Source organism: Pygocentrus nattereri, chromosome 3 (genome assembly GCF_015220715.1).
Source record: "Pygocentrus nattereri isolate fPygNat1 chromosome 3, fPygNat1.pri, whole genome shotgun sequence".
Classification (NCBI taxonomy): domain Eukaryota; kingdom Metazoa; phylum Chordata; class Actinopteri; order Characiformes; family Serrasalmidae; genus Pygocentrus; species Pygocentrus nattereri.
Genome location: NC_051213.1, coordinates 31,128,386 through 31,152,963, shown reverse-complemented (window position 1 = coordinate 31,152,963; position 24,578 = coordinate 31,128,386). Strand labels below are relative to the sequence as shown.

General features: G+C 41.2%; 1 protein-coding gene across 15 annotated transcripts in view; it reads left to right on the top strand.

Moving 5' to 3' along the window:
* Positions 1 to 24,578, top strand: part of ptprma (protein tyrosine phosphatase receptor type Ma) — a 267,072-nt gene that overhangs the window by 79,246 nt on the left and 163,248 nt on the right. For all 15 annotated transcript variants that reach the window (XM_037537053.1, XM_037537051.1, XM_037537052.1 and 12 more), the window contains exon 3: positions 17,067 to 17,341. In XM_037537053.1, the coding sequence (XP_037392950.1) occupies positions 17,067 to 17,341 (275 nt within the window). The remainder of the gene's footprint in view (positions 1 to 17,066; positions 17,342 to 24,578) is intronic.

Here is a 24,578-nt window from a genome sequence, read left to right as displayed (position 1 = left end):
ATCCTCAATCCTGAACCAGATGTTATCCAGCTAAACCTACTGTGAAAACTCATCACCAAACAAAGATTTTAAAAGACTGAACTTATTTCTGTATCTTCGCTGCTATTCCGGTAAGCAAACTGTTTGTTACAAGCCAAAAACAGGAAGAGCTAATAATCTAAAATGAACAGACACTTAAAGCTATAGTTAATTATGTAAATATAATTGTTTTTAATTGTGGTTTTAAGAACGAGTATTCGAGTACTGGTTTGGAAACAGTTATAAGTATTGGAAACCTGTGCAGAACTGTCAGGCCCTCATCCTGAGATGGTTCGTAAGTTCTGCACCTGAGAGTGGTCAGAATAATGACAGCAAAAGACATCAGAGCCTCAGACCACTGGATTTTGATTAGGCGCTAGATTTGTCATGCATGTCCTCAGTTGAAACACAGCTTTAATGTGATGGAGATCAAGCTCCCTCTTCTTCTCTAATGCTTTCCTGCTCTCAGAAATGTATGGTAAGCTAGTGGAACTGTATTACAGCTGAAGCTCCTACTTAATGAAAGGAAAATGTGCACTTCCGATGGCGTTCGGGCCATTCGCTGCAGCTCATCAAAAAAAGATAGACCACGCTCACAAATGAGTGGAGATGATCAGTTGTCACTGGTGATGGGATGAAACGAGTTGAGGGTGAGATTCTTGACAGAGTGTGTGTGAGATTAAACTTGTATGTCCGTCCATCAAGAGCACATCAAAAGGACTTCAGTACAGGTCATGTTAATCCAAATGACAGTTTCCTTTAAAACAAACTGATTTGATAGGTTACACCATAATGTGTCTTCAGGAAAACACCAGAAAAACAGGATCTGTTATTATCATGTACAAATTATCTGTCAAAGAGTACAGTATGCGCTGGAGCTGAGAAAGCACGCACTTTCCTCTTGAGATTATCCAAATATGTCATGATGACATATATTAGCAGCAGATCTGTACATCCATTTGAAGCCGTTATCTTGAGTAAATTTGTTACTTTAAATATACATCAGTCTCAGACTGACACTGAGACAAGCCGCTATGGACTGGAGGCCTCTCATGCGGTGCATTTACTGGAATAATTTGTCTTTGACTCATTAGACTGCTCTTTATCTCTGCTGTATTGAATTAGGTTTCCTGCCCTCTTACTGGAGAACTTGCAGGAAATGGTGAGAGACAATATCTCTGACAGTGTGTGTACGTTCACTGCAGCTGTGGTCTCTGTCATACTTCCTTCCATCAATAAAAGGCTGATTTTAAAAGCAGTCGGTCAGCAGCGCTATTGTATCTGTAATTGAGGTTTCTCGGTGTGCTAATGAGGCTAGCCTATGCTTATTCATCATTCAAGGTCTTCTGTCTGCTTCACAGTACCAGGAAGGGGTGGGTGATACGGTGAAAAAGAATCATGATAATTAAAGATGTTTTCATGATAAAACAAAATGCATCACAACATTTAAAAAGTTATGTGTACAATGACTTTTATTCAACATTTCACACCATGTTCTGCATTAAATCCAGTTATTTAAGACTAACTAGCCTCTCTTTGTAATGGAACATGCAGTTGGTTAGTGTTCTTTAAGTACAAAACCCACAGTATGCATGAAAAAGCACATTGTGGTGTATTATGACTGAACTGACTGATACAATAAAGTTGGGCAACACTTTATTTTAGGGATACCTAGATCAGGCCATCATAACGCATGCATAAGCATTGAATAACGAATTTATAAATCATTACTTGAGTATTCATAAGCAAGTTATGGCGTTACTTGCAGGATGACAAGATATTTTATGGAGTAAACAGCTTTGTATTAGCGCAGGAGGCATTAAACTAAAGTGACATACATGTGTTCGATATATACACTCACCGGTCACTTTATTAGGTACACCTTGTTAGTAAAAGGTTGGACTCCTTTTGCCTTCAGAACTGCCTTAATTCTTCGTGGCATACTTTCAACAAGGTGTTGGAAACGTTCCTCAGAGATTTTGTTTGGTTATTTGAGTTCCTGTTGCCTTTCTATCATCTGGAACCAGTCTGCCCATTCTCCTCTGACCTCTCACATCAACAAGGCATTTTCATCCACACAACTGCTGCTCACTGGATATTTTCTCTTTTTCGGACCGTTCTCTGTAAACCCTAGAGATGGTTGTGCGTGAAAATCCCAGTAGATCAGCAGTTTCTGAGATACTTAGACCAGCCCGTCTGGCACCAACAACCACGCCACGTTCAAAGTCACTTAAATCACCTTTCTTCCCCCATTCTGATGCTCGGTCTGCACTTCAGCAAGTTGTCAAGTAGTAGTTTTTACACAAGAGTAGTTTTTACAGTTTCTGTTAAATAGATCTGTGTGGCTGACATAAACAGTTAATTCATCCTTTAATGTCGGCAGTAACAAATGTTCTTAGTAGAAATTGACAGTTAGAGTATTGCACATGTATTATAACTAAATGATGTCTACTTTTACTCAAGTAATATTTTACCAAAGGTAGCTCTACTTTTAATGGGCTCCAGCACCCCCCCGCAACCCTGAGGGAGAAGCGGCTTAGAAAATGTGTGTGTGGGTGTGTGTAGCAAGTAACTTTTACTCACATACAGAACTTAATATGCGAATATGTTATTAATACATAAAGGAAAAAACATATGAAAATGTTTACATTCGAGGGCTTCAAAATCTTCCATCAAACTTATGTATAGTGTAGTTCCCTGCCTAATAAGATGCATTGCATGAGAATGATGCTTCATAACAACAAATGTCCATCACTGTAGTTGAAGCCTCTTTATGTAGACATAAATATCATCACTTTATAAAACCTCTTGTGACATCTTGCAATTCCTGGCATAAGCTGTTAATGTTCAAGTATTGCTTATATATATATATATATATATATATATATATATATATATATATATATATATATATATACATATATATATATATATATATATATATATATATATATATATATATATATATATATACTATTCAGTGTTAATGCATGTGCCACGAAGTCCCTATATATTACCCACCACTAGTACCAGGGCTTGATCTGCCATGTGGTTTTCGGTTCTTTGGCACCTAAAATGTGATGCAAAATTGTATTAAATATGGTGTGTGAAATTAAGACAAATGTCTATGTGTGCACAAGACACTTTCCAGCCTGAAACATTCATAAAACAGCATAGCAGGGATTCAATGCAACATTCACCTGAAGAACGCTTTTGGTCAGCTGCGAAAATCTTTTTCTAAGAAAACAGGGGACAGCTAGTTGTAGCACATATGTGACATTGCAGTTGCATGGTTGTAAGGTCTCGGTGATGAGCTGTGGCTGTAAATGGCTCTGCAGGTTGCGCTGGCACAGTGGAGGATTGTTGGCACTCTACATGGAGCTACAGCTCCCCCGCAGGCCGAGGCCCCGAGCCCACACCACAGGTGTCCCGTAAGCTATGGAGCCCAGCCAAAGCGGAGAGTCGTCCACAAGTTCCATCAGGGTGCCTCCATAAAGAGCGCTCAGAAAGACCGCCAGTCAGTTGCCCAGAGACGCAGCTGGTGTCCAAGAGTGGGTGGAACCCTCAGTTGTTGCCAAGCAAATCTACTGGCTAATGGGCAATGCTCTGCAAATGTGACATGTATCCCAACGAATGGCTGAGCAGATAATAGTTGGCTAGAGTCTTCCAGCCCAGTTAGCCTTTTGACTCTGATCAACACAATTAAGAAGAAAGAAAATGAATTCACTCTGAGCATTAAATTACAAAGTTTTGTCCAAATTGAAATCACTTGGACTGCCTATGTTTGAAATGGCTCTGAGCAACATTAGCCAGTCTGAGCCTGTGCTTGTTTCCCTTGGAACATGGGCCAGACACCAATAAAGGTCAACAGAGAGCCATCCAACCTTTTCTGCATGCAGAGCACTCGGTGTACTAGGGGTCAGGAGCATAGCTGTTCCTGTTTATATTTACACATGGAGTTTATATTGAAATGAGCCATAAACTCAATTACCAGATGCCCCATCAGGCAAACAGGCCCCCCCTCCAGTGCTCGACCCATCCGGACAGTCCTATTCTGCACGTGGCAGTGATGCATCACCTCCACCATACACAAATCCTGTTTCCAATAAGCCCAACTTCAATTTACACAGCACTTTGCATGTGAAGGTTAATCAATAAATGCAGGCTCTGGTACACATGCACTAAAGGCCTCAGCAGCGTCTTCACAACCATTAATCCTAACATTGAAAATGGGAAAGAGAACACCCATCTAATTCCAAAGAAATGCGCTCATCAACATCCTCCTGTGGCAGTGGGCCAAATTGGTTGCTCATGTGTTCAAGTTCATGAAGATACAAGACTGCAGCACTGTGTGTATGGCTAGTCATGGCAGCTGCCAAATTGGAAACCATGAAAAGCTATCGATTCTGTGCATTTTTGCAATGACAGCTGTAAGCAATAGATTGAAAAGGGCTCATGAAACGGAGGGCAGGGCGATTTGGCTACACCGGGCCGTGTGCACCACACACTGAGATTCACCTCCAACCCTGATATGATTACAGCGGTCTCAAATGGCTGCCGAAGGACCATGCCTGTTGATCAGCCGAATGAAATGTGAGATTGGATTTTTTTTCTGAATGCAGTTTAATTAGATTTCAGTCCTTGTCAATGCTTGCTATCCTTCATGAATACAAGCAGCTGTGCTCTCCTGCAATATAGCAGGCATGCCAGGCAACAGATCCTTTAACCCTTCGATGTAGAATTCAGGTCATTGTGACCCTCTGGTCCTGTATTAAGCACTATCTCTTTAATAGGCATTTGTCCTTGTCCAAATATGCTTTGAATGAAAAACATTTAGTTATCCAGAAAGATTACAAGTAAGCTTTTGAGAAAAAAATGTAGAACCAAGATTTTTAGAAAAGGAAAAAAATATGCTTGCAATGTATTTTATATCTTAAGAACCCTCTAACATAGTTTTGGGTCTCGGTGAATGTTGTTGCCATCCATAGAAAACATAAATCCCCAAATTGTAACTTTGAAGGAGAAGGCAAACGTGTAAAGTGAATGTAGTAAAGATTTTATTCCAAGTAAATTCTATTGTTCCATTCATTGTGAAATGTTTATGCAGTGTAAAGGGTGGCTGCTTTACTCAAACCATGTAGAAAAATAAAAATGTAAATAAAATTGAGGATAGAACATGCACCATTAATAGCATATGCTCTTTATCGGTAATGTTTGTGTTTTTGTCCCTTTTTTTTAAATCCCAATGTAGTAGTTTAGTTTTGGCCAACTCCTACCCTCTAGCCAGGTGTTCTCCTGTCACATTAAGTTACCAAGTTTGGAAGGTGAAGTCTATCATATGTTTTCCCTGAGGCTTCTGAATCCATATCTCAGCGGCCACTAATGCAACATCATTAGACAGCTCAACACACTTGGAGGAGATTGCAAACTGCTAACTCTGTTAAGTCCACTAAACCTGGGTATTTAATATGGCTGGATAGCTCTAATCTGCAGATTTTGGGGCAGTCAGTTTCAATACCTGGGAAAGAAAATGAGCAGTTTATTAGGGGCCAAAGCATAAATGATACATTTAAAAAACTTGTTATGTTAATCGCATCTTAACATCCATGACCCACCACTTGACTGTTTCCACCTGCTGCTTCTTTACATTGTGAACAGCAGCAAAAACAGCCATTTCACATTTGTTTTTTTGTGTTTTCTAGTACCTTCTTCAGCAGTTCTTTCTAAAACAACTGTTGATTTGCAAGAGGGTATATGTATTTTTTTACATGTGTATTTTAAGTTTACAAATCAGGATTCCAGAGTTCTCTTTCTAAGGTAGTGGTGCAGGTGCTTATTAATGTGTGCAGTAAAAGCCTGTAATATAAGGTTAAAGTAAGGTTTCGTCTGTAGCATTATTTGGACCCAATTCCAGCAGAAGAGGGACTGCAACTATTTCTCTCTGACTCTTTCTCTCTTCCTTCATTGTTACAAGGGTTGCGCTCTGATAAACGATCCTAAATGTAGCTCACACATTTTTCTAATCCTTTCTCTCTGATGGAGAGTCATTGATCCATGTGCTAAGTGAAAGCCGGTGTCTCCTCCCAACTAGAGAAATCTCATTACCCATCGTGTTCACTCGTGGGAAGGTGTTTACACGCAATAACAAGTCCACTGGAACGGAACCAACAAGACAATTGTGCGGCGCAGCCAATGTTATCATCTCGCCTCCTCCCTCTCACACCCAGGCACACTCCATGCGTGTGTTTAACCTCTTGAATCATGTATCTCGTTAAAATATTTAAGTGCACGATTGAATGAGGCCTGGTAGGCTGCACTGGGCAATGCTTTTTTGCATAATGCCTTTTTAAACATGCGTCAGAGCAGCGTCTGCCATTAACCATTATTGTGCACTTGTTCCTTCTGCGGTTGCATGGAGTCACACAGCACTTAGCCAAGAATCAATTCTGAGAAGAGTTTGTCTGTCAAGGACAGGGGAAGGGGTCTTTTGTTCCACATCTTCTTTAGAAATCATTCATGTTTGGCTGTTACTAGGATGATACTGCCTTGTACATCCTGTTTGATTATTTTAAATATCTTCAGTGTATTGCTTTATTCATTAATGCTGTGCAGAGTCAATACCTGAACTAAAAACAGATGCTTAAGGAAAGAAGAGGTGCCGAGGTTTAAATTAATTGTGCACTTCACCTCATACTTTAAAAGCACCAAATGTGACGGCTCACCTTTGAGGCTGCTTTTATTGTCTGTGCTTCATGGAATTCTGTGGATTTATTCCACAATGCGAATTTCTATGCTGCTGCTGCCCTGTTGTGTAGGAAATAACATTTTATTTCTTTTTTCTTTTTCTCCTTTTTTCACCAGAACAGCACAAACCAATTAATGGTTTGTGCTGTTTTTACAGTCGCACCCTTTATGGAAATTCACAAACAGCCATTCAATTGCTTTTGAAAGCCATTTGCTCTTAATTGGTCCTGAATGCCTTTTGCTGAGGAAAGGGGTGAGAGGGGGCACATTTCATAGTGAATGCATTATAGACCTCGCTAAAACAGTTCCATTACAATATGGTTTCAGAATACTTTAAAAATGGCGCCTGAATTTGTGGTGGCGTAAAGTGCGAGGGGGTGGGCCGTTGAAAGCTGAACTGATGTTTTGGCTTTTGTGTTGATGGGAGAGCCAGACTCACCTAATGATGTTTTCCCTATAATGATACAAGTGGGGGCAAAGGTCATTTAGCTCATTGTTTCCTTCTCACATTATCCAGACTCCAGTGTAAGCTGTAGTGCAAGCATTTAAAACTGCATTTCCCCCTGGACACAGCCCAGAGGGAAGGAAAAACAGGCTACGAGAGTCTGATAGGAATCACGAGCAGTTAATTATCAGCATCCTCTAAAATGGACAGCAGGGGAAATGATACTGTGAGGATACGGCTATCGCTTTCAGGTACAAATCAATTATGCAAGGACCTCCCATTCTTCCAATAAAGGCAACTGGGATATAAGCAGTTCAGTCACTATAGTCTTTCTGTCCTCATCTTGGAGTTCTGCTGCTCTTCTGGTTGCCTTTATAAATATCACTCAAGGCCATTTTCAGGCACACAGAAAACACATACAGTATCTTATTTAGCAAGGGACAATGGACTGTTTGAATGGATGTCAGGATCTTGTGCAGTAACTGCGCTTGTTAAGTGCGTGGTCTGGTGGCTGTGGAGGGCGATATGAGGAGAGCGTTGATGTGCAGATGTGGAGTAATGAGTGTGTTCACTCAGCTTTCTCCTGTCAGAAGACGCTTGGGCAGTGCCACTCTGCCAGAGTGTGCCTGACTCACTGTCACCGCACACCAACAGGCTCTAATTTCTCCGTTTGATGAACAAAGAGCCACTCTCTGTTATTAGCCCTCTTTCTCCACGCTCTCTTGTTTTGGATGGTCCACCCTCAGCTGAGTTGTAGACAAAATTTAACTGTGGCTTGCCATAATACGGGTCCCCTCAGTGCCATGCGATGGTGTAACACGTGTTCCATGCATTGCTTTGCTTCCACTGTTAACAACGCTATCCACAGAAGTGGTGGCCACGAGTTGAGATGATCAGGTACTGCAACTTGTCGCAAACAAGTCACCAACAGATTGCTTCCTTTATTCCAGGGGTAGCGGGAGAAATGGTTTTGTTAGTCTAATGAGGTGCTAAAATGGCACATTGGCAGGTGCGTAATACGTAGCTGATGCCAACTCCCATTATTCGCAATGCGACTGTAATTGCATTTTTTTTTAGCGCTCTGCTTTTTTTCACTGTGCCTCATGATGGCAGGAGCCTCTGAAGGCTCTCACAGGCCATCGGAGGCCCCCGGAAAGCAGCAAAAATGTTTCTACTCCACATTAGGCAGACGGTGATACCTGATAGCAGCACTAAAACTGTTGCACTGCATTAACACAGCCGTAAAACAATAAGGAACCAGGATCACGAGTACGTCTGCTTTTGTAATTTAATTTATACCACAATTTTTATAGCCTGCCATGTCCAGCAAGTTATACTTCTCACAGTTCAATACATCACACTATCACTATTAGTTTAGGGAGGAAGGCAAGATTATACATGTAGGTTTTGTGTCAAGCTTCAAGGCTTTTATGTCATTTTGAAACAATGATATGCTGCATAGAGGAAAGAAAGGAAGAATGTTGGAGCCAAGTTAAGTGAGGAATACACAAAAGAGCTTTAATGTATTTAGATTCATTCCAGAAGTTTTATCGAAAATCTCAGCGCACCAAATATAGTGCCTGACTTTATAGAAAGACTCCAATGTGGTGGCTGGGCGTTTTGAGATAAGCAGCTCGTTAAACTTTGCATCTGCTGCTTGGAGGTAAAAGAACTTTCAAAGGTTTTGCAAAACAAAATATGTGAATTTTCTTGAGTTGATGGGTAATTTTGGATTAAAAAGAGCTTGTATAATTACACTCTGAACTACCTGTTCTGTTTACTTCTCAGGCTCGCTTTCTTGAGATCTTATTTTCTGTCAAAAGTGGTCATTATTTTCAAGGCCAAGAGCTTCACAAAGCTACTAAAGAAATGTTATCTATATTAGTTCTTTAAATCACATGCAAATGAGCGAGCATTGTTTATTATTTTCTTTTTTACCAGTCCAACAATGAAAGCCATAGTTAGTTACCACCCACTGTAGGTCTGCTCTAGTTTATTGCAGCGACCACGCATGAGGGCTAACGCATGCTTCCTCTGTAGCATGTGTTGCCAGTCAACATCTGTTTGGGCTTCCACTTAAAAAACATCACAGCACCAAGACTTTGCTACTACAAATCACAAGTGCCTTAAGGTGAGTGTGTTAAGAAATTGTTAAGGATGTAACTGAGAAAGCAGAGAGAGCGTGGCTGGCTATGGCAAGGCTTTATCACTATTCAGGCTAACTAGATAAAAGATATTTCTCTGATGAACTAACATAGCACATCGTCCACTGAAGAGAAGATACTTTATGTAGAAGACAACAAGGTAACGTCCTCATCAGCATCCAGCAAGTTAACTCACTAGCTCATTTGAAGGCAGACTCTGTTACTCATTATACATGAAAGCCTACAGATTTCTTTCGGCTATTTCTGAATAATAAAACATGCTTGCAAATGTATTCGTCTGCACACTGATACATTTTTGTGTTTACACAGTATCATCTCCCCCTTAAAAATACCTAATGCCTATTGCAATGCAATTTTTTTGCTTGTTTCCTTCCTGCAATTGACCAAATAACTTATAAAATAAATGTAAAAAATTAACCAGGAGCTCTTGCCCACAGTTTGCTAATATATAGATTTGACTAATAATTCAAAGCAATATTTGATGATTTGTTGTACTCCAGAAGAGAAGATTGTTTAGGCGATGCTGAGCTTCTCTGCTCAAATGTCTCAGTGATTTTACTGCGTTTATAACCGTTTATAATGCGGTTATAACTCTGTTAATAAACATCCCTATAAACATCATGGGCAGGAGGTTAGGGAACCAGCCCTGTGACCTGAAGGATCTCCAGCGCCGACAGAATGTGACTGAAGTGCCCTTGAGTAAGGCACCTAACCCCTAATTGCTCCCCGGGCACTGCAGATAGGGCTGCCTGCTGCTCTGGGCAAGTATGCTCACTGCCCCCTAGTGTGTGTGGGTGTATGTATGTGATGTTTTGCTTCACAGATGGGTTAAATGCGGAGGTGAAATTTCCCCGTTGTGGGACTAGTAAGGGTCATTTAATCTAATCATTCCAATTCGGCTGGAACTAATTATGTTATCAGCTTACCTTAACTTTTGTGTATTGGCGGCAGGAATTCCCAGTCATGGATGATTCTGGAATCACTAGAATTCCAGCTCTGCACTTACAAGGCAGCACATTAGCTGGCTGACCCACTCAAAAGCCCACTGATGGATATAAACTGAGATACTAATATAAAGCATATAGACATTTTTTTTCCCTAAGTTGAGTTATTGGTCCATGGATGCAGCCTTGTGCTTTTCCTCCATCCTCACTCACACTTAACAAATTCCTGCCTTCCATGCACTTCTGATTTTGTTCCTTACACCTTCTCTTTTTTCCTGCTAAATGTGAACAAAATAAAACAGATATCAAAGGTGGCTTGAAGATAAAGGTGTCCCAATAGAAGAAAGGAATCTCTTGAAAATCGTGTGTGGCTTTTTTCCTGTGTTTCAAATACGTGTCAGAGGGACATGCAGTAAAGTGCCGTTCCTCTTCCTTTTCTGTTTCACCTGTAAACATGTAGTCAAAGGAGGAGGACACTTGCGAACATCACTTGAAAGGCTCACGCTTTCAGATTTTGTAGTGTTTTGCTCGATACTGAAATGAAGGACTGTACATGCTGATAAAGGAAAGCTTTTGAAAGCACATTAGAAAGCAATTTGTATCAAAAGGACCAGCTTAAATATTTTGTTCAGCTGTTGCAGATAGAACTCCAGAGATGAATAATGAGAGGGAGATTTTTTTCTCCCAAATGGGGGTAACGTTTTATTTCATTCAGATAAGGATGTTGGCAGAAAGCTTTGAATTATTGTAACCAGGTACCATCTTTCACGCAGCACTGCTAAATACAGGCTGATTTATTCGGTGGTTAAACTGCTTTTAGGAGACGTTTGACTGGCCGTTGTGTTAGTATGAGTTCTGTACAGGTTAACGTGTACAGACACTGAAGCCTCTCTTACCCCTGCCCCTCGTTCTCTCTTTGCCTCTGTTTCTTTCTTGGTCATTCTCTCTCTCAAGTTCAGTCTCTCTGAATTCATTACATTTCTCTCTCTATTTCTCTTTTCTTCTTCCTTTCTCTCTCATTCTCCTTTTTCAATGCTTCTTTCTTTTTCTCGTCCTCACTCTGTCCCTGCATTTTTCCCCTTCTGAATTCAGGTTTCTTCCTCTCCATTTCTCTCTCTTTCTCACATTCTTTTTCTCTCACATCTGGTTTTGTTTCCTTCTTTTCTTTCTCTTCCCATAACTCGCTTGTTTTCTCTTTCACTCACTCTCTCTTTCTCTCTCTCTTTCCCCCTTTCTTTTGCTCTCTCTGAATTCAGTTCTCTTCCCCTCACTCTCCCTCTGTATCTCTCTCTCTCTCTCTCTCTCTCTCTCTCTCTCTCTCTCTGGAGGGTTAGTAATAAACAGATGTAAATTAGTTCAGTTCAGTAAATCAGGCCATGGGATTGATCTTGATGATAGGAGGTTTTAATGAATGATCTCAAAGGGTGGTTGAATCTGTGCCTTCAGGAGTCACCTCTTTTCTGGGCCACTTTTCCTCCGAGCTCAACTCTCCCCCTCCCCTATATTTTTATCACACACCTTCACAACTGTCTTATGATGCTATTGCGTTGCCGTGGTTATGAATGATCAAATCAGCGCTCTCTGCAATTCTCACGGGCTAAAAGAGATCAGCGATAACGCTGGCTGGGAAATGAGTCGTCTAGGGGGAGAATTTAACACCTCAACCTGCAATTTCGCCCAGACTCCGGAAAACACAGATGGACAAGGCTGAGCATGTTGCCATGTGTCAGCTATTGTTTAAAAGATATAACAGAAGAGGCCCTGGGCTGATGTAAAGGTGTCTGTTTGCCTTTCCACCCCGTGTAAATATATATACATTGCAAACAGGCCCAGACATGCTCAGAGCAGGTATGGAGACCTCCAGAAAGGAAACATTGTGGAGTAAAGGGTGGGCTGAGCAAGGTTGCAGTGCTCAGATGTATGATGACTGCTGATGTCTGGCACAAGTTTGGGCAACATGCCCGCATCATCTCTTTTAGAATTTGATTAATGTTGCTGTTTGTTAACAGCTACAAGAGAATAATGACATTTTCTTGCTCGGCTGCAAACTGTCGTTGAGAAATTGCAAATAAACAGCTTGATTGCAATGTTTATAATCTAAGTGTTAAATGTATGAATCAGAAAAGGTTAGTTGTGGTCTTCCTTGAAAAGCAGGCATAATATAGATATATATTAGTGGTGGGCATGAGAAATCAATTAACTGAGTACTCATTACGTGACCACCAAGTTGACTGCAATTTTGGATTTTTTTTTTAAAGAAAGCTATTAATTATTTGTTTATTTAGTTATTAAGTAGCCTCCTAAATGAAGATCGGGAAATGTTGGTGGCATTCATGTTTGGAGTATTTGATTACTTGTATTATGTTAGGGATTTTTTACATCGTGCTCAAGAAGAACTGATGTGAAAGTACAGTTCTAGTTCCAATTTATTTTCCATCTGCTTGAGACTGCTGGATCATAATACATGCAAAAACACAGTTTAATTGTATTTTTGGTAATTTAGTGGCTAATTAGCTGTGCACCTACTGGAGATGTGATAGTGCTTGATGATTTTATCCTCACATAGAAAAGTAAAAAATTCACTAAACTGTCATTGGTTTTAGCTGTAAGTGTCTCTATAAATAGACTATATATAATAACATTTTCGATTACCATTAGGGCCTGTTGGTACCAATTTTGATCAGGTACCAAAAAAACATAAAACTGGAACCAGCAGGCCAGTGGCTGATAGAAAAGACACATTTCCAGTTTTCCAATGTCAATAGTTCCAGTTCTTTGTGCAGAGGAAAAACGCTCTTAGTACTTGACCACAAAATTACTCAAAATATCCAGCGCTAAAATATAGCAGACACTATATAGACATTGTATAGATACCTTTCACAGTCTGCTTTCTCCCTCAGTGATGCTGCAGAATCAGAGCTTTGGTGATTAGAGTTTTATAATCCTGAAATAGACAGACGAGTGTAATGGCCCTTGACCCAGAGAGAGTGGTGATTGTCAAGGGCTGGCATGGAGCCTCTCAGGCTCAATTTGCCCCTCACTGCTCTTGAGAAAGTATTGTGGTCTTATTGATCCAGGCCTGCGCCCGAGGCCGTGTCTGAAAGGTAGCTGGGCAGTACTAATGGACTAACTCAGACTAACTTGCACTAACCTGCTCCTGCAGCCACGCTCCACGCTCCCTGTTTCCATGGCACGCTCTGCAGGACAGCACAGGAGCACAAGGCCTGAAACCCAGCATCACACTGATTTCACTCTCACCCTCTCCTCATCACTCTCCGTCTCTCTCCTTTCCCCCCTCTTCCTCTCTCTCTTTCTCTCTGTTTTTTCCATTTTCTCTCTACCTGCTTTCTCTGTCTCTCACTCTTTTCTCTCTCTCTCTCTTTCTCTCTGTCTCTCTCTCTCTCTGTCTCTCTCTCTCTTTTACTTCCTATCTCTTTTTCTCTCTCTGTTTTTCCTTCTTTTCCTCTCTCTTTTTCTCCACTCTCTCCATCTTGCTTTCTCTCTCTCTCCACTTCTGTCTTTCTCTGTCTGTCTCTCTCTCATTTTCTCTCTATTTCCCACTCACCTCTCTCTCTTGCTTTATCTCTTTATTTCTCTCACTTTCTGTCTTTCTCTTTATTTTGCTCTTTCTCTGTCTCCTTTTGTCTCTCTCTGCCTCCTTTCTTTTGTTTTGTCCCTTTCTTTTCTTTCCTTCCCTTTCCCCTCTCTCTTTCTCTCCCTCCGTCTCTCTCTCACTCTCTCTCTCTCTCTCTCTCTCACTCTCTCTCTCCTGCTCTCTCTCTTTTGCTTTCTGTATCTCTCTTTATCCTTCCCTCTTTCTTTTTCTCTCTCCCTCTCAGTCTCTCTTTATCCTTCCCTCTCTGTTTCTCTCTCTCTCCCTCTCTGTCTCTCTTTCTTTACCCCCCCTCCCTCTCTCTCTCTGTCTAGGCTTTGACATTTGACTGCGTGTTTGGACAAATTGCTGTTGTTTACTCGTAATCAAGCCTTTACCAACAGAATGAAGTGAACACAGGTAGCTGGTGGCCAGAGTTCTTTTATAGTCACTAAGTGTGGAGTTTCCCTCGTCACACACCCAGATGTGTTGAGTTACTCAGAGGTGACAGTTATAATAGAATGCAGTCTCAGCAGTTTCAGTAATGACTTCATCGTGTCACTAGATCTGGCATATGGAGCACAGACTGTGTTGACATCCTCACTTCCAGCAAGCTTGTAAGATTATAAGTCTATGGGAGTGTTCAGCCTGTTTGTAAGATTGTTTTCTTATAGCAACAATAGCAAATGGTACATTGGAGTCAAAGGGGCCTTCAGGGGCAACATTTTAATAGACATCCACTGGTGATTCACAGCAGGGTTCAGAAAGGAAATAAAAAGTCATTCTGATCAGAAGCAGTGTTTTAACATCTGTGTTCTCAAATTTGAATCCCGACATAACATTCCAAACCGCTTAGAATAAAATTCTCTTCCTTTTACATAGCCTGTATGTAGACCTAATATAGTAAAATAGTAGGTCTGGAAAACTATTAGACCCAGCAGTTGTGTGTATTGATAGAGATATGATCACACAAACAGACTATGGAATTTTTACGTTTGCTCCGAAGTATAGCTGTGAAATAGTCTGCAAAAATTTACCAGAAGCTGTTCTGATGAAAGTAAGCCCAAATGCAAAGTTACACGTCGTCAATAGAGGTACGTTTCTTGCGTCATAATATGCGATGCAAACAAAATCCTGTGAGTATCTGGAAACCCACAGAGGCTGTTCAGATCCATGGCCTACTTACAGTTGTGTGATTACTGAATGAATCTGTAGTCAGGGCAATAGGACGCCTCTAATGCCAAGTCCTCTAAAATGATGCACTGAATGAAATCATGCAAGACACTATATTGATCTCAAAATATTTGGTGTTGTAGAGGTCAGTGGGCTACACAGAATAAATAACATCATTAACCAAGATTTCAAATGAAAGCTTGTGTTCTGGAGCAGTTAATGATTACCACATTCTGGTTGCATTTTAGTTCCTATCAAGATACAGTTTGTTTTTCATTTTCATTCTTCAAACAGATTTTGAGCCCTAATTCACAGCAAAAATCATAGAAATATTGTTAGAACTTCCTACCAGTGAGAACATGACCACATTTTATGAGTGCAGCGTTGAGGCAGATGTTGTACTGCAGTAATGTAGCATTGTTGCAGCCAGTCTTGTAAATATGAGCCTCTAAAAAAAAATCAGTATACCTTTTCAGGCTGTTATGAGATACTGTCAAGGAGAATTATGTGTTTTCATTGAAGTTCCTTTATTAAGCAAAGCATTTAAGCCAACCCAAATAAAGGTGACTGAATTTCCTCTCTTAATGGCAGGATACATTCTTGTGTAAAGAGTGAAGCAAGCCAGAACAATGCTTCCCCAGGCTCTTCACTGGTGCCATAATAAACGTGCCGAGCAGAACTGCTCATTTCGTGCATTTAAAATGTGATTCTTGATGAGTCTGTCCATTCCCTCTGTCTCTCTCACTCTCTCTACCTTTTAGAAATGTGTCAACACACAGGCTGAGAGTCAATAGTTGGGTTTCCAGGATGAGAGGCAGATATTAACGTTAATGTAGAGGTTATTCATTAACTATTCTGAAGACTCACTTCCTCTGTGTGTTTTCAGGCCTTCCAGCTCTCAAGGTGTTAGCCATGCAAACTGTTCACACATTAGAGCTTTTTAAAGCAAATGGTTTAGAGACCTCACTGCTGTATTTGACCACTGGGGCAGATAATTGGGCCTAAAAAAAAGAAAAGGTGAATAAAAAATTTGATAAAACCGAATAGACTTTGAAAAATGATGGCACTTTATGGCTGTATCACTCATGGACATGATTATTTGAAATGAGCGTTGGGTGTTTTCAGTATACCAGGTCAGAGGAAGTAATGTGTGTTTCCGGAGACCTTGGTGTGTCTGCACTGAGGACACAGAACAATGTGTCCATTGAGTGCTGCTTTTCCAGGACAAACAGCTGGCTCAGCTATCCTGTGTACACAAGTGTGCTTTTGTGTATATACTGTGTATATATACTCTATTATGCTTGTAGGCACCTGCTCATGCTATGTTTTTTTTTTAAATTAAGGGTATTAATAGGGTGTTTGTCCCCATTTCCTAAGCTTCTGGAAAAGTTTTATATATGAAGTGGGAACATCGCTGTGAAGATAGCATTCAGCCACAAGAGCATTAGTGAGGTTAGGTACTGATGTTGGATGATCAGTTCTGTATCATAAACTCCACTACAACTTATCCCAAAGATACTGGATGGAGCTCCATCACTCCAGAGAGCACAGTTCCATTGCTCTCCAGTCCAGTGCTGTGGGGTTTCAGATATCGTTTTCTGAGCTTCTATGGAGATTGTACAAGCTTTATGTATATAATTGAGCGACTGTATCAGCAAAGGGTGAAATTTAAAGTAGCTCCATTCACTAATTAGAAGGGCTGTCTGGATGCTATATACACTAAGGTCAAGAACCACTAATGTCTGAATGCTTAATGTTAGGTTGATCTTATAATTACCATTATATATTAGACAAAAAAGTGTACAAATGCATACATAATTGTAATAATGTGATTAATCTACCAAATTGAAATGTACACTATATACAGAATAAATACGTTTTTATACATTTTAGCTTTGTTATTTCAAGGAAAATGTTACATATAGACTTTTGTTTGACAGTTTCTCACATGAGATTTATTGAAATTCTGGCTTTCTTTTGTGCAGGCTCAGCTTTCATGATGGTGAACACTTCTGGAAAGTTCCTTCAACAGAAAGCCCAGCTGTTTGTTCCCCAACTAAAGGAGAATGACACCCACTGCCTCACTTTCCAGTATTATGGAGCCAGCGGTGAAGGCTCAAGCCCTGGGCACCTCAATATCTACGTCAAAGAGAACAACAGTCCACTGGGCTTACCTGTGTGGAACTCCTCTGGACCCGCCTTCCATACGTGGAGGCAAGTAGAGCTGGCAGTCAGCACCTTCTGGCCCAATTTTTACCAGGTAAGAATATTTTTGCACCAATGAGCATTTAACCAGTTACAGTACTCTGCACACACACCACATACGGCATTTGCCAGTACACTGGTATTTACTCTGAAGAATCATTAGCTTTTAGGAGGGGTGTACAGAGTGTATATTTTACAAAGTTTTATGAAATGGTTGCAGAACCTCTGGAGTGTTTTAATGATTCTTAGAATCAGACCATCACTGACCTGAAAGAAAACATGCAGCAACTGTCATCACAATCTTTTAATTCCCTAAAATAAGATTCCAGTTATTTACTTTCCCCACTGCAAGTTTCTTTTGGCATCATACACAGCAGAGCATCTTACTGATTAATTCCTTTCACCTAGGTGTTCATTCACACTAGACACAGCACAAAAGCACAACACAAAGCCACCCAGGTAGGTTGATTTGACACCTGCCATGCTGAAGTAGCATTGCCTGTTGATCTGAGCAGGGAATCCATCCTAATTGAGAGAGAAAGTCCCAATTACTTCTTACTAAATTGGACTCCCTGTGCCTTTCCTCCGGACTTGGCTGAAAGCAGGTGGAATGAGATGCGGCCTTCGTGCCTCAACTGTCCAGAACCCAGTGTGCATCTTTAATGGCTGAAAAGTCATTGTGTAAAGAACTGGCTCTACAGGAGTGCTTTTTGTGACTCAAGAGAGCTTTCATGGGCTCAACTGGAGAAGAGTGTGCAAGCAGGAAAGAAAAGAATAGAGCAAGAACAGAACAGGGAAGGGAAGGCAAGGAAAGTGCCAGTGTTTTTTGAGTCTGCTCAGTCTACCGTCTACTAATGGCAAGAGCAGCTGTCCAAAGATATGATTTGATCTCTGTCCATGATATGTTCAGAGTAAGTTGGGGATTGTGATGAATTCAGAGGCTTTCCTAACAACTATACTGTATATTTGGGACCTAACTAAGGGTGTAACAACATATTCATTCTGACTGATGCATCATTTTTAAGGCCACAGCACGATTCGGTCAGTCAAGCATACATACTACATCAGTCCATTTCAAGACATGTAAAATTCTCATGAAAGTTAAACTTTTGTTGAGATGATAATGATAAACATCTTGGGTGTTTCTGTCAAGCAAAGTTTAAAGGAGCCTAACTGTTAGTGTTGCTGACAATGAATGTAAGCCAGTAGCCAGCATGATAATGCAAATTGTTAGCTGTTCATTTATTCACTGTTTTCATTCATTCACAACATTAGTGTTTTTAACAAAACTATTCCTATATTAAAGGTTTACTGACAAATAGGGAGGCACAATGATATCGGAATCATATTGGTAACTGCAGATAAATGCTTAAAAAATTGCAAAGGCACTGGACATATGTTTAGATGTAACATATTTCAAACTAATAAATTATATCATCAACATCATCATCGTTGACCACTAGTCCAGACAGGGCCGCGGTAGCAGTTGGGAGAGCAGAGAATCCCAGATGACCCCGTCCCCCGCAACTTCCTCCAGCTCATTCCCGGGGACCCCAAGCCGCTCCCAGGCCAACTTGGAGACATAATCCCTCCAGCGGGTCATCCGGATCAGATGCCCAAACCACCTCAGCTGGCTCCTCTCAATGCGGAGGAGTAGCGGCTCTACTCCGAGCTCCTCCCGGATGACCGAGCTCCTCACTCTATCGCATAGCGTGTAGCCTGCCACCCGACGAAGAAAGCACATTTCCGCCGCTTGTATTCGTGATCTCGTTCTTTCGGTCATTACCCACAGCTCATGACCATAGGTGAGGGTTGGGATATAGATCGACCAGTAAACAGAGAGCTTCGCCTTTTGGCTCAACTCCCTCTTCACCACTAGAGTCCGGGACAGTGACTGCATTACTGCTGCCGCCTGTCCCAGCCTGCGGCCGATCTCACGATCCCTCTTCCCATCACTCGTGAACAAGACCCCAAGATACTTAAACTCCTCCACCTGAGGCAAGTCCTTTCCCCTTACCTGGAGTGGGCATGCCATCCTTTTCCGGGCCAAGACCATGGACTCAGACTTGGAGGTGCTGATCCGCTTACCAACCGCTTCACACTCAGCTGCAAACCCCTCCAGCGAGAACAACATCATCTGCAAATAGCAGAGATGCCACCCTCCGGCCTCCCCACATAATGCCCTCCTGACCCCGGCTACGCCCTGACACTCTGTCCATGAATATCACAAACAAGAGTGGAGACAGGGCACAACGCTAACACTGAAAGAGTCTGACTTAATGTTGAGTATACGGACACAGCTCTCACTCCGGGAGTACAGAGATTGAATAGCCTGGAGTAGTAGCCCTGGCACCCCATACTCCCAGAGGACCTCCCACAAGATATCTTGAGGAACACGGTCATAAGCCTTCTCCAAGTCCACAAAACACATGTAGACTGGGTTGGCAAACTCCCATGCCCCCTCAACATTCTGTGAGAGAGTGAAAAGCTGATCCATTGTTCCACGGCCGGGACGGAATCCACATTGTTCCTCCTCAATCTGAGGTTCAACTATCGGTCGGAGTCTCCTTTCCAGAACCTTTGCATAGACTTTCCCAGGGAGGCTGAGCAGTGTGATACCCCGATAATTGGCACACACCCTCTGGTCCCCCTTTTTAAAAATAGGGACCACCACCCCAGTCTGCCAGTCCAAGGGTACTGTTCCCGAGGTCCATGCAATATCGCAGAGGCGTGTTAGCCATGACAGCCCCACAATATCCAGAGCCTTAAGCATTTCTGGACGAATCTTATCCACCCCCGGTGCCTTGCCACTGAGGAGCTTACCAACTACCTCAGTGACCTCCACCAGGGAAATGGAACTTGACACCTCAGAAGCCTCTGGCCCGGATTAAGAAGTTCCTCAAAGTGCTCCTTCCACCGACCGACAATATCCTCATTTGAAGTCAGAGTTTCTCCACCCTTGCCGAATACAGCTTGGGCGCAGCCATCCTGACCACTCCTGAGTCGCCGGACAGTTGTCCAGAACCTCTTTGAGTCCGAACGAAAATCTTTTTCCAAGGCCTCACCAAACTCCTCCCATGCCCTGGATTTTGCTTCTGCCACCGTTACAGCTGCCACCTTAATAAATTAATAATAATATAATAAATTATATGGTGTTGTACTATTGGAAAGGCAGAATGATTAGATGACTAATTGAGGCATTTGGAAACCTACAGAAATAAATTCTACATCTTTAGTTACCAGTTTTTGTTTTATATAAATATTTATATATCGGCATCAGAAGATATCTACATGTAAAATTTTGGATATCGGCAACAATTCCCATATCAGTGCCTCCCTAATGAAAACCACATTTGGTGGAATTTATTGTGAATTTGAAGTAAAAATCTTAAATGTTATTATTATTATTATTAAGTGCCATCAAGTTATTTCCAACCACTCACAACCATATGAATAGTGTTTCCCCAGAATATCCCGTTTTCTCGTTGGGTCTTCATGCTTCTGAATGGCTGGTTCATGATTCTGTGTTTGTGGTTTTCTTGGTAAAGTACAGAAGTGGTTCATCGTTGCCGCCTCCTGCGCAGTCTAGTCGATGTATTTGCCATTGTCACCTCTGTGATCATCTGCAGATGACATCGTCCTATATTACTGCTGCCCAATAGAGGTAATAGGTTAGGTTTGGCGCCTCCGCTAAGACCTTTTCTGCCGTGGGTAGACCATGAAAGCATAGCTCTCTGCATGTCTGCTTATCTCCTTGCATTGACAGAGCACCATACCATGAGAAGGAAAAGTTTTACCTAGATGTTTTGTGTGTTTCTAAGAAAAGCTGTGGTGCATTTTATCATAGATCATAGAACATTTAAAATATTGCCAAATATTGGATTGTTGCTTTACGAAGAAAAATCATAATGAATCTGGGCAAATTATTAACATTTGCACACCTAGTCTTACTGCACTGTGTCAGTGAGTCATTAACAGTATCTGGCAAAACTGGTTCACCAGTTTTACAGGATGGAAGTTGCCCTTCATTGATGCTGACTTAGCATAGAGATTGGCCATTACAGTTGATGCTGACCCCCATAATGGAAATCCAAACCGATCAAGTTACCATGCAGATGGAAAACTAAAGGAAAATAGGCTGTGCATGTATGTATAGTGCAAAATAAATCTACTTCGTTCATTACCTCTCTGATTCTTGTGTAATTCTGATTGTTGAGGAGACTTAGAAGCTTATGTAGTCAAATTTGGTGCCGTGTGGCAGCTTTAACACAATTTTCTAAGCAGTATTTACCCCAGTAACGTTTTTGCAAATATTATGATGGTTGCTATAGCAGCAAAGTAATCTTTTATTAGTTGCCTGATCTTGTTCTGAATGTCTACCTGTAGCCTTTGATCTTCCAGCAGAAGGATTGTAGAGGATGCAAAAGGGTCAGATTGTTACCTAGTTTTAGCACACTCTGCTTCAGCAATGCTGTGAACTTAGCGCTTTAGCTGTAGCTATGCTTTGTATAGCAAAGCCTTAGAGCACCGATGGAGATTGAGAGGTTGAGAGTGTGGGGTTAACCCTCCTTGCAGTGACAGACAAGCAGCGGTTACACGTGTTCATCATGTGGCTACAGCTTTACAGTGGAATGAGGAACGGTAAATGCATGTTGAGGTCCACAGAGAAATAACCACCATCTGCTGGCTATTTACAGTGAGTGGCAGGAGACACCTCTCCGTCTCCTCATCTGCTTGCCTGTGCCACAGCGAAGCATAATTGGTGATGAATGCAGTTACGACTTGTTAATATCGCCGTGATTAACAATAGAATCTGTAATCTGTGTCACTGTAGCTAATTAGCAACAGAGAGGTAATTATGGGTTTCTGTAATTGCACAGTATCTTAAGTGTTTGTCAAAATGAAACCACCTGGTACTCAGAAATTACTTTGTCTCTTATTTTGTAATTACGGGGTTTATGTTTTGCTCTTTTCTTCTGCAGCACAATGAGGGAACCATCGCTGGTTCTAATTGCTCATCCGGTTTGGCCACTTTTTAAAACTTTTATTCGGTAATAACTTGTAATTTGAATGTGTTATATCTTGTGGCCTGGTGCCCTCTGAACTTCTCTGACCTTCTGTGCTGTTCAGCCCCCAAGTATATCATTCTGCTTCTATTAATAACACCTGGATCACAATAATAGGTTAGAGAAAAAGGACAGCTTAACTGGTGCATCAGCAGCACCTAATGATGGGGTGGGTAAGAGAGGAGAGCTTATACTTCACAGAGCCATTCCATATATAAACGCTACCAGTCAAATGTTTTAACACACCTAGTCTCATAATGAGAACGTCTGGGGACAAAGAGTGAGAAATTTTGGGTTAGATGTGAGTGGGTGTGAAATTTCTAAACCAGTCCAACATCTTGTGAAGGTGGATCTTAAAACATGGAGTGATGATGTGCTTGTCAGCCTTGTCCCAAGGGTCAACAAGGCTGCCATTCCACTAGCCCATGGATGTAATTCAAGTTAGTATGGCTGAAACCCCCCCAAAAACTCCAAATAAACGTGTAGGTTTGTCTTGCATGTGCAGAGAACACATTATATCTGTTAAAAATAAACATTGTCTCACACCAAGGAAAAGAGTTCTGTTATCTCAGTATAGCATTTTGCTTGCCTGCTTGTTTTTGATTGTGTTATCGATTGTACTCTCGATGTTATAAGAACACAATCTGGAGGAATGTGGAAATGAGTTTTAGAGGGGACAAAAAATTGAACAAGCTGTCTCCAGACATGTAGTCTCATTATGAGATTGTGCCTGGCCCTGCGAGACTATGAGACACCTAATGTGCTTTTTCATAATCTTAAAGATATTTTTGAGATAAAGCTTATGTTTAAATGACTCCAAATTCCAAAACCAGAATTTAAATGAATATGAATATGAAAATGGAAAATCAAAGGAAAATTCACAAAATAATATAGAGAAGCAACCATGTTGACCTCATAGACCAGCAAAGCTTTCACCATCAGATAAACTTAAAGCTTGCATCTGTGACAGACAGGAGAAACCAAAACCAAGAGAAAGTCAAGCTCAACTCTTGGTTCAGATCCAAAAAAACCCACAGGTGGTTCTTTTTATCCTTCCACTGTGAGAAGACAACTCAACAGTATGAGAAAGGATGTGCAACTGTGAAGACGCCCTTACTGAGAAAAGGAATTAATAGACAAATAAAGAAGCTGATGGTGTTCTCAGAACAATGGACTGATCTCAACATCACTGCGGGTTTCGACATGCAACCAACTTCTAAGAACTTGTGGAAAAATATCCCTGCAAATAGAGAAGATCAAGAGTGTGTAAAGCTGCAAACGTCTAAATTCTAAAATAATGTTAAACAGAAGACACTTGAATTTGTTTAAGGCTGTTTTCGCTCTCTGCGTATTTCCATATGTGTGTATAATAAAACAATACAGATAAGGAGAGCTCTTCCATGAGCTAGAGTAGGCATTTCTAAACTTTTCACTGGTGCCTCATCCACTGTTAATCATCTGGCAGATGGCAGCTGCTTCTTCAAATACACTGCAGTTTCTTATGTATTGTTAGACATTGTTGACTCTTCAGGAAGTATAAAATGACAGTTATTTAGACAAAGAAATGTCTATAGAAGCTTTTCTTCTCTCAAGATGATTGCTTGCACATATAATGCAAGTCTTTCTAAGTCACCATAACAGCTACAGTAATTTAGCATCTATGAATTCAGCTAATGAAAACAGTCCAACAGTGGAGAGCCTGTGGCTCAGTGGCCATATTTAGAGGCCTCTGGGGATCAGAGCTTTTTTACTGTACTGTGTGGTGACAGACATCAACACTACAGATTTAATCTCCCTCAGGCTCTCTGTGACATTTAACATGGCCAAGACTGGCTTTTCATTTGCTTTAAATTAGCCCCTCATAAAGCTCTAATTAGTGGCCAGGCCACTCACAATTGTTCCTCAAAAGGAGGCGGAATGAAAATCAATTTAAAGCCATTTGAAAGGCCTAATAAAGGCATCTCGTTTGAACGGGTTCACAGTGTTATCTCGCGCTAATGAGTCATTTGGAAGAGCTTTGTTCAGCATGCGTTGGAGTGACACACTCAAGGCGTACTAGGCAACATAAACTGTTAGAAGAAAATTGTCACCTGCTGGTGAATTCTTTTCCTCCTACTTTTAGTAGTAAGGGATATTTAATAAAGAATGGAATAAACCTTGCCAGCTCACCTAAGACCTTCCTACCTCAAACGCTTTCTTCTTGCATTATACCAAGGGCAAACTCTG